General features: G+C 67.7%; 2 protein-coding genes across 3 annotated transcripts; one reads left to right on the top strand and one right to left on the bottom strand.

Moving 5' to 3' along the window:
* Nucleotides 1-453: 453 nt before the first annotated feature.
* INHA (inhibin subunit alpha) lies at nucleotides 454-2,598 on the top strand. The gene is made up of 2 exons (XM_035331209.1): nucleotides 454-871; nucleotides 1,477-2,598. Exons 1-2 carry the CDS (start codon nucleotides 523-525, stop codon nucleotides 2,208-2,210), a joined length of 1,083 nt encoding a protein of 360 aa, XP_035187100.1. The 5' UTR covers nucleotides 454-522; the 3' UTR covers nucleotides 2,211-2,598.
* A 1,336-nt stretch (nucleotides 2,599-3,934) lies between these two features.
* LOC118169698 (gap junction gamma-1 protein-like) lies at nucleotides 3,935-7,511 on the bottom strand. Of its 2 annotated transcripts, none has more exons than XM_035331207.1 (3): nucleotides 7,395-7,511; nucleotides 4,582-5,788; nucleotides 3,935-4,432 (listed from the first exon to the last, which is right to left on the bottom strand). In XM_035331207.1, the coding sequence occupies exons 2-3, from the start codon at nucleotides 5,759-5,761 to the stop codon at nucleotides 4,425-4,427; spliced, it is 1,188 nt and encodes a 395-aa protein (XP_035187098.1). In that variant the 5' UTR covers nucleotides 5,762-5,788; nucleotides 7,395-7,511; the 3' UTR covers nucleotides 3,935-4,424. The 2 variants fall into 2 exon arrangements, with proteins under 2 accessions (XP_035187098.1, XP_035187097.1); XM_035331206.1 differs by lacking the exon at nucleotides 7,395-7,511 and adding an exon at nucleotides 6,776-6,878 and having other exon boundaries at nucleotides 4,582-5,786.
* Between the last annotated feature and the right edge of the window lie 2,045 nt (nucleotides 7,512-9,556).

Below are 9,556 nucleotides of genomic sequence, written 5' to 3'. Positions count from 1 at the left end.
TGGGGACGGGCTGTGCCACGTAGGATGTGGGACGCGCGGCTGGCAGGCTGCAGGAGCGGCTGGCTGCAGACCCGAGGCTGTCCCTGCTGTCCCCATGCCCTGGTGATGGGCAGCGACCTCAGGGTGTCTGAGCCATCTGCAGGGTGCCCAGCCTGCCACCCCCGTGTGTGTCCCCACACTGGGACCTCACAGGGCTGTGCACGCCATCACCCTGCCCAAACCGCGCTCTCAGCCCCTGCTGTGTCTCTCCCCCCCCCCCAAAAAAAAATCTGCATCTCCCCCAGCCCGGGGGCACCCAGCACCAGGAGCACCCCATCTGTCCCAGCGGCGCCTTCCCACCCGCAGCCTGCCCCCCAGCCCCACCGCAGCATCCCCCCTGCGCCCCCCTGCCCGGGCGCCGTGTCCCCCCCCCAGAGCACACTGTCCTTGCAGTCCTCACATTCCAGACGTCTCAGCGCTCTCGCTGCCCAGAGATAATATTCAGGGCGAGCAGACGTTTGCGTCAGTGTCAGATACGTCTCAATGCCACCCTGCCCCGGGTGGAGCGTGGTGGGCAGACGGGCTGGGCTGGCAGGCAGCGCCCCACGGCAGAGCCCCCCGAGCCCCCCGGCCATGCTGCTCCTCCTGCACCTGCTGCCCGCCGTGCTGCCCCCCGCCGCCCTGGCCGGCTGCAGCGGGGCCGGTGCCGAGCGGCAGCTCGTCCTGGCCAAGGTGCGGGCACGGGTGCTGGAGCACCTGAGCCCCCCCGTCCTGCAGGAGGAGCCCCAGAAGGAGGCGAGGAGGGTGCACCGCAGAGACGTCCTGGAAAACGCCGACGTGCAGCCCGAGGAGCCAGAGGACACGTCGCAGGTGATCCTCTTCCCTTCCACAGGTGAGAGCCCTGCTGGGACGGAGAGGGTGGAGGCGTGCTGGGCTGGGGCGTGGGGTGCTTGGGCATGGGGCAGGATGCAGGGGGATGGGATGCTAAGGGATGGGGCAAGATGCTGCAGGATGGAGCAAAATGCCCAGGGGCAGGATGGGACACTGGCAGAGGGGGCAGGACGCTCGGGGTTGGGGCAGGGAGCTGGGACATGGGACAGGATGCTACGGGATGGGGACACACTAACAGCACCCAACGGCACAGGGGGGCTCGGTGACCTCCCTCTGCAGCTCAGCCAACCCCGTTCCCGTGGTGCACAACCCCAGCTGCTCTGGGGGGGCTGAATCCCCCCGCCCCTAGGCCACGGGGAGCCCGGTGCGGGGTGCCACCGCCGTGCCAGGCTGGCAGCACGGCAGGGCTGCGCAGAGCCAGGCAGAGCCATGCCGCAGGGCTGGAGCTGCAGCGGGGCTCGGGCGCAGCGCAGCGGCTGCTGGGTGGCACTAGATGCCAGCTGCACGGTGCCAGCAGCAGGGCACCCCCCACAACACCCACGGGTCCCCCAGTGCCCCATCCCCTGCTTCAGGCACGGCGCCCTGAGCTGTTTTCTCTCCCCGCAGACGTGCCGTGCGAGCCCACGCAGCCGGACAAACTGCTGGAGGAAGAAGGGATCTTCACCTACCTCTTCCAGCCCTCGGCGCACGCCCTGAGCCGCACGGTGACGTCCGCCCAGCTCTGGTTTTACACCGGCCCCTCGGCCGCCCCCAACCACTCCGCCCCCGACGTGCTGACCCTCTCCCCGCAGGGCCGGGTGCCGGTGGCGGCCACGGTGTCCCGGACGCCCGAGCACTGGACGGTGTTTGACTTCGCCCCCGCCGCGCTGCCCCCCCTGGTGCAGCCGCTCTTTGTGCTCCTGGTGCGCTGCCCCGGCTGCCCCTGCCTGGCCGATGGGGACAAGATGCCCTTCCTGGTGGCCACCACGCGTGCCAAGGGCGGAGAGAGGGCTCGTCGCTCCGCCGTGCCCTGGTCCCCGGCCGCCCTCAGCCTGCTGCAGCGCCCGTCTGAGGACGTGGCCGCCCACACCAACTGCCGCCGGGCGTCCCTCAACATCTCCTTCGAGGAGCTGGGCTGGGACAAGTGGATCGTGCACCCCAGCAGCTTCGTCTTCCACTACTGCCACGGGAGCTGCGCCGAGGGCCACGGGCTGAGCCACCGGCTGGGCGTGCAGCTCTGCTGCGCCGCGCTGCCCGGCACCATGCGCTCGCTGCGCGTCCGCACCACCTCCGACGGCGGCTACTCCTTCAAGTACGAGACGGTGCCCAACATCCTGGCCCAGGACTGCACCTGCGTCTAGCGCCTGGCACGGGCGGACCCACGAGGGGCTCCCCCTGACCCCAGGGCCCCCGCAGCCCTGCCCCAGCCCCAGATGATGATCCCATCCCAGGGGATGGAGGAGTCGCTGGCCTGGGAGCTGCGCAGCCCGGGGCAGGGATGAGAAGGACCCGGAGGGGAGGTTTCGGCGGTGCCGCCCTCCCCTGTGCCAGACAGGTTTCGTGGCCTCCGGGCTGCCCTGGGTGTGTTGGTGCTGCCAGCCCTGCCCCGGGGCTGTGCCCAGCCCACAGCAAGCTGGGGCACGGGGCTCAGGGCCGGCAGCGCCTTCTGCAGAGCTGCTGGCACGATGCATGCCCCACAGAGGCAGCCTCATTTCTCCCCCCACCCCAAAATAACAGACTGGGGCTGCAGGAGAGGGCACCTGCTCCTGCAGCAGAGCACAGCCACCTGCTGGGGCAGGGACGGGGACAGGGCTGGGCTGGGTGTGCCAGGGGCTCACACAGGTGGCAAGGCTGGCGGCACGTGGTGCTGCGAGCGAGCCCGCTGCCAGCGGCACAACCTGTCTGTGAGATCAGTGGGACGAGTGAAATAAACCTGTTTTTACAAAAACAGCCTCCAAGTGCCAGCTTCCCCAAGAAACGGCCGCAGAGGCAGCGTGTGGTCACGCAGCGGGACGCAAACTCCCCCGGGGCTTTGGGCTGGAGGAGGGAGGGGACAGGCGAGCTGCAGGCATCCAGCACGCAGCAGCAGGGAATGGTCTGCTGAGAGCCGTCCGGCTCCAACCCGCCGTCCCGGGGAGGGAAGGGGGTGTGCTGGCCAAAACCGGGGCACAGGGCGGCTGGTGGGAACCCGGGGCTGATCCAGCCGTGGGGCAGGGGAGAGCCAGAGGGCACGATCCCATCCGGCTGCGGCAGACTGGGGTGTGCGAGGAAAGCCCTGCCCTGGCTGTGCAGGAAGGGGCTCCTGGAGCAATCCCGCACGCCACGCCAGCAGAGGCTGCCCCAGCCGAAGCCGCCCCCACACAGCTGGAGCAACTGAGTCAGCCCGGGCCAAGTGGGGACGGCCGGGTCCCACCTCGGCCCCCAGCGCCCCTTCCCTCCCCTCGGCGTCAGCCGGCCCGCCCCAGCCCATCTGCGTAGGATCCCCTTCCCACCCCTTCCTCCCAGCGGACCGGATGCAGAAGTTCAGTACAAAACGTCTCCAGCCTTTACTGAATATAGATATTAAAAAAAAAAATGTCACAATCATCCAAGTACAAAACAACGCTACAAAATCACTGCGCGACCCGTGCTGAGATGATCAGAAATGCCCAACTGGCTCCCTGCCGAGCCCGGCCCCACCGCGGGACGGGGGTCCAGCCCCACGGAGGGCCCCCAGCCCCATAGCAGGAGGGGATCGGCTTTGGTCCAAAGCCCGGCCGCCCCTGCGGCCAGCGGAGCTGCTGGCCGGGAAGCGGAGGAGACGGGAAGGCCGGCCCCTGCCCTCTGCGCACACATTCCCGGCAGGACAGCCCCAGCCTCGTACCGATGTGTGAGGGTGTCCCACGGCTCTGCCCCCGTGCCACAGCCCCTCGGGGACAGCGCGGGCCCCCCAGAGGGAACCCCCTGCACCCAGAAACCTCTTCACTCCCTGGGAAGAACAGCCAGGAAGGGGAAAGGCAAGGAGGAGGCAAAGAGGGATCTGTGTGTCCCCACCACACCTTCCAGCGGTGGTGCCACCGGGACGTGTCCCTCCCATCAGGGAACGTCCCCGCTGCCACCTCTTCCAGCTCCGTGGCCTGCCCCGGGGATGGCCCGGCCAGCCGGAGCCCGGCTGCAGCCCCCACGCCGCAGGTACCAGTCCTGCTGCCGTGACCTGCACGTGCTCAGCAGCAGATGACGGCGGGCACGGGGGGCACGGGGGAGGCACAAGTGGGAGATGCTGCGGGAATGGGGCGTGGGAGAGGGATAAGGGGGTAGAATGGGAGGCAGGGAGGGGAGGTGCAGGCCTCGAGCGGGTTTCGCTAAGGGAGTATAAAAATGCCAGGGTGCACGCTGCTGAGTTTATAAAAATGTACAAAAATAAGATATTCCCTTTGTTAAAAAATTAAGAACAGTGAAGGAAGGTTCCCCAAGCCCCAGTCCCCATAGCTGCCCACTGGGACAGGGACGCCCCGGCCAGCCCCACCGGAAAGACATACGTCACTGTCTCGAACCAGCAGCCGCATCCGACCGGCCGATCCCGCCGTCCTCCGCGCTCACAGCCCTGCAGGAACAAGAGGAGGGTTAGCAGCCGCGCCTGGGGGAGCCCCACCACCCCGCACCATCCAGCTGGAGCCATCCCATCCCCTGCCATCCCCTGCCATCCCATCCCATCCCCTGCCATCCCATCCCCTGCCATCCCCTCCAGCTCACCCGTGGTCCTCTCGCAGACGCTGCCGCCCTTCTCGTGGGCCAGGTTGAGGCGGTTCTGCTCGGCGGCGATGCCGTTGGCCTCGGGGCTGCTGCTGCGAGAGGGGCTGGGGGGCTGCGGGGGCGGCTGGAGGTGGAAAGCCATCTCCAGGTGCTCCTGCGCCATGCGCAGGTGCTTGCGCAGCCGCTCCAGCTCGTGCTCGGGGGGAGCGCCGGCCAGGGCGAAGCGCTCCGCCGCCGAGTTGGCCAGGTTCTCCCTGTAGTCCAGCTTGCCGTCGGGCAGGGGGGCTTTCAGCGTCTCCTTCTTCAGCGAGTGGTAGGTGGGGGGCGCGCTGGGGGCTTTCTTGGCGTACTGTGGCGTGGGGCTGCCGCCGGGCGGGTGCGGGGGGCTGGCGGTCTGGCTGAGCGCGTCGCGGATGCGCCCCACGCCGAGGTGCAGGAGCTCGCAGAGGTTGAGGAAGAGGCAGAGCCCGCTGACCGCGTACATGATGAGCAGGAAGATGGTCTTCTCGGTGGGGCGGGAGACAAAGCAGTCGACGGTGTGCGGGCAGGGGCTGCGGCTGCAGACGTAGGACGGGCTCACCTCGAAGCGGTACAGCAGGTACTGCCCGAAGAGGAAAGCCATCTCCAGCAGCGAGCGGCACAGCAGGTGCAGCACGTAGGCGCGCATCAGCCCGTCCTGCTTGATGCGGCGCCGGCCATCGTGCTTCTCCCCGCCCTCCGTGCTCTTCTCCTTCTCCACCTCGATCTCCTCAAAGATCATGGGGTCCTCTTCGTTATCGTCCTCCGCCTCCTCGTAGTCCCGCCCGGCCCCCCGCCGCACCACCGGCATGCGTCCCCGCGGGGTCACCGGCGCCCGGCGCCGCGAGGACTCGGGCATGCGGGCGATGCGGTGCATGGCGAAGCCCAGGTAGAGCACCGAGGGGGTGGCCACCATGATGATCTGGAAGATCCAGAAGCGAACGTGGGAGAGCGGGGCGAAGGCGTCGTAGCACACGTTCTCGCAGCCGGGCTGCTGCGTGTTGCAGACAAACTTGCTCTGCTCGTCGTAGTAGATGGACTCGCCCCCCACGGCCGTCAGCACGATCCGGAAGACGATGAGGACGCTGAGCCAGATCTTGCCCACGAAGGTCGAGTGGTTGTTGATCTCCTCCAGGAGCCGCGTCAGGAAGCTCCAGCTCATCCTGACCAGGCAGTTGGCTCAAACCCTGCGGGGAAGAGCAGGCAATAAGGCACAGAACAAACCACAGTGCACCTCGTTCAGCCCCCCCGAGCAGTGTCCTTCACCCCAGCGCTGACATCCCTTCCCCTACCCACCAGCAGCATCCGGGCAGCATTGCGCGGGGAGCACCCGGCAGCTCCCAGCACCTCCTCCCCGCGCTGCTGCCAGCCAGGGGAGTAGGGGAAAAGCCAGGACACTCACCGTCCCTTACAGAACACATCTGGGGGAAGAGTCAGCAAGGCCTGGGCCAAGAAGGGTGCAAGGCAGCGCCAGGAGCAGGGTGAGGGGACAGCTTCCTCCACCCCAGCGCTGGCACCCGCCTGCCACCTGCTCCTGGGCAGGTCCCCAAGGCATGCCGCACCGGGTGGCACGGGCACGGCGGGGGAAGCAGGCCACGGGGAAGGAGGGTGACGGCAAAGGGCAGCATGGGGTGGCCGGGGAATTGCAAAAAGTCCCAGAGAAGCCACTGGCACTGGAGGTCGGGGAGGAAATGTGGAGGAAAGCAACGCAGCTTCTGGCCAAAGGCACAAGAGGAGCCACCCCACTGCCACCCAGCAGCACGCGCTGGGCTGATGCAAGGGAGGCAGGTGGCGGGGCTGCCGGGGGGCTCGGGGGCAGCAGCAGAAGGGACGCGTCCCCAGCCTCGCCCAGCCTCGGGCAAGCCCCTCTCCCTCCAGCCAGGTCTCTCCAGGAGACCACCGGTGCCTCCATTGTTCTACTCCCAACCCTCCGCCAGAGCCGGGGGGCTGCGTGGCTGTGCCCAGCGCCCTCCCCACAAAGACCCCAGCACAAGCCCCAGGCAGGACCCCGCGCGTGGCACCGGGCACCCCAGCCCAGCCCAGCCCGGCAGGGCCACCACGCTCCCTGGGGCCACCCGCCCTCGATGTCCCCGCACCCCCAGGTCCCCGTGAGCCCCCCGGAGCCCCCCGCTCCCCGAGCCCCCCGCCCGGGGCAGCCCCCCGCCGCCCCACTCACGGCGCTCCGGGACGAGCGGCGCACAAAGCGGCGGCGCTGCCGCCTCCCGCCGAACAAAGGGGCCCGGGGCCGCCCCGCCCCGCGCCCCCCCCCCCGCCGCCGCCGCCGCCGCCTCCCGGTTCGCACCTCCCGGCCCGCCGCGGCCGCGTAACTTCCCGGCGGGCAGGGCGCTCCGCCCGGCCGTGACTCGGGGCCGGGAGGGCCCCGCACGAGGGGCAGCGGCCCCCGGGAGCCGCCCGTTCAGCCCCCCCGCCCCCGCCTCCACCGGGTGCACGGCGGTCGGAGCTGTTCCTGCTGGGGCACCCCGGGGGCTGGGGGCTTTGGGGGCGTGGGGGGAGTTCCCCCGGAGCCTGGTCTGAGAGGGGAGGGAGGCAGCGCCCTGGGTGTGCGAGCCCCACGAAGTAACGTGCCGCCACGTTGGGTACCAGGTCTCCCTCAGCGGACCTCCCGGTGAAGAGCAGGAGGACGGAGGGCAGGCAGGACCTCTCCTGCGGAGCACAACGTGCCTGGGGGCTCCTGGTGGCCCCCCCTCTGAGCCAGGGGTGCTTTGTCCCCCCCCCATCCAGCTCCCCGGCTTTGAGGCACCCCCGGCGGCCCCCCACACACAGCACCCCGTCCACGTGCTTTGTCTCCGCTGCTAAAATTGTCCCCGGAGGTTTTTGTCAGGCTGGGGATCCCCACGCCGGGTCAGCCGGGCCCACCACATCCAGGGCAGAGCAGCCCGCTCCTTGTGCAACCCGGAGAGCCGGGGAACAGCCGGTGCCTGCGTGAGGTTGTGAAATGCCACTTTGCCCTGCTGAAGCACGCTTTTTGGTTATTTTGGGCCCGCTGAGTAACAGTGGCCTTGTCACTTCCGTGCCCTAAGTCAGCAAGGGCTGTGGCAGCACAGCCCCAAGCATGGGGAGAAGGGTGCAGAACGCAAGCCGGGGATGTGGGGAAACACCACAGGTTGAGAAGGGACCGGCGTGCAGGGCCTGCCCATGGCGGGTGGCCTCGGTGGTGCCACAAGCACGTGCTGACGAGGCTCCCCACACCGAGGTCATTGTGCTGAAAGGAGCCGCTGGCTGGGCCAGGGCAGCGCTCACCTGAGGCGGGCTGGGGAGGCCGGGCCCCAGGGCCAGTGCCAGCCACCCCCGCCTGGTGACAGGCATCACGGTGCTTGTCTCCACTGAGCCATGGGCTTCGGAGCCCTCCCATCTCCCCCTGTGGCAGTGTCACCAGGCCTTAGCCTCCATGTGTGCTTACGGCATCGCAGCCAGAGGCATCGCCCATTCTCCCCAGGACAGAGGGCAAAACCACAAGCACGCAGAGCCAGGGAGGCAGTGGGTGAAGGGTGCTGCCCACCCGCATCCCTCCCCACATCAGCTGAGGCTGACAGGGCCGGGCCCCCTCGGGCAGGAAGGATGTGCGAGAGCAGGGTCCCGCTCACGAGGAAGCAGGAGCGCAGTCACCGACCACAAAACCAGGATCAGCCCCAGGCCAACACATCCGCGGGGCAAAGCCTGCCGTTGGAGCAAGTGCACGGCCCGCAGAGCGCTGCCGGTCATTGGGGTGATAGTGGCTGAGGGGGAGCAGAGAGGAGGCTGTGAGCACAGGGATAAGGAGAGCTCCGGCCATGGGAAGAGCGCCTGCCTCTGCGAGAAGCTCATGGAAATAGCTCCTACAGGCAGTCCACGCTGGTGGTTCAGCCAGACAAAGGCACCCTCCGGGACTCCGCCACCACCCAGACCGTGCCTCGGGGTGCCCAGCATCGCCAGCAGCCTCGTTTCCCCATCTTGGCGCTGCTGTGACAGCCTCCGTTTCTGCTGGCGGGGCAGCTGCCCATGGTGTTTGCTCCAGGTGGGAGAGGAGCCCGCCTGTCTGGCGTTGGCGCGGGGTGAGCCAGCTCCGCCTGCTTGGCACGGGGCTGCAGCACGCATCCTGTCCCAGCGGCAAGCACGCTCTTCCCAGATTAAACAGCCCTGGCACTGGGACAGGGAGCAGCCGGCTCCATTAGGGACTGTTTGTCCTGATACGGGACAGCCCCACAACCCCTTTAGTATCCTTTTGATAATGGGCGGAGGTACACTCCATCAGAGGAGCACAAAGGGCAACGAATAGCTTACACGCCACAAGCTAGTGCTGAGGAAAGGCCGAGACCATTCGAAATAAAGTCTCCTTCCCTTTCTTCCGGCTTTATTATGAAGCACGGCAGTGGGTATATGGCACCGTGCTCACCTGCCAGGCTCTCCTCCCCGGTTCCTGGGCACTGCCAGCACCCCGCGGCGCTCACACCAAGCTCAGAATCACAGAACATCCCGAGCTGGAAGGGGCCCACAGGGATGATCAGCTCCTGGGCTTACGCTTGCTGCTGTCCCCCTGCCCTACAAGCTGTAGGGCCGCCCCACGGGAAGGGGCCTGCCGGCAGCAGGGTGTGTGCCTTCTGCTGTCACATCTCCCTGTCCCCCAGGGGCCGGAGCTGAGCCCGGCAGGGAGGGCCTGCTGGAAGCAAACAGCCAGTCCCTCTAGTCACACAGCTTGATAAGAAACAAGGCTACTTGAGATAGATAGAGCATGAGGGAGCTGACAGGCAACCCACAGGCTAGGTATGCTCACGGCACAGCTGCTTTAGAGGGCAGAGAGCAGGAAGTAATTCAGCGATTCTCTAAGTGCCTAAAGACTCAAACCCACGACTGAGGCATCATCCTTATCAAGGTGAGGCAGGACCAGTTTTAACCCCAGGCAAGCAGAGCGGTAGCTTCAGGCTAGCAGCAATGGCCACTCTAAAGCTTGAGCATCATA

Source organism: Oxyura jamaicensis, chromosome 7 (genome assembly GCF_011077185.1).
Source record: "Oxyura jamaicensis isolate SHBP4307 breed ruddy duck chromosome 7, BPBGC_Ojam_1.0, whole genome shotgun sequence".
Classification (NCBI taxonomy): domain Eukaryota; kingdom Metazoa; phylum Chordata; class Aves; order Anseriformes; family Anatidae; genus Oxyura; species Oxyura jamaicensis.
The sequence above is the reverse complement of the archived record's forward strand: the minus strand, read 5'-3'. Positions and strand labels throughout refer to the sequence as shown.

Coding starts and splice junctions, on each gene's coding strand:
- INHA (XM_035331209.1), top strand. CDS start 523: ATGCCACCCTGCCCCGGGTGGAGCGTGGTGGGCAGACGGGCTGGGCTG. Junction 872..1,476: donor GATCCTCTTCCCTTCCACAG/GTGAGAGCCCTG, acceptor CTCTCCCCGCAG/ACGTGCCGTGCGAGCCCACG.
- LOC118169698 (XM_035331207.1), bottom strand. CDS start 5,761: ATGAGCTGGAGCTTCCTGACGCGGCTCCTGGAGGAGATCAACAACCAC.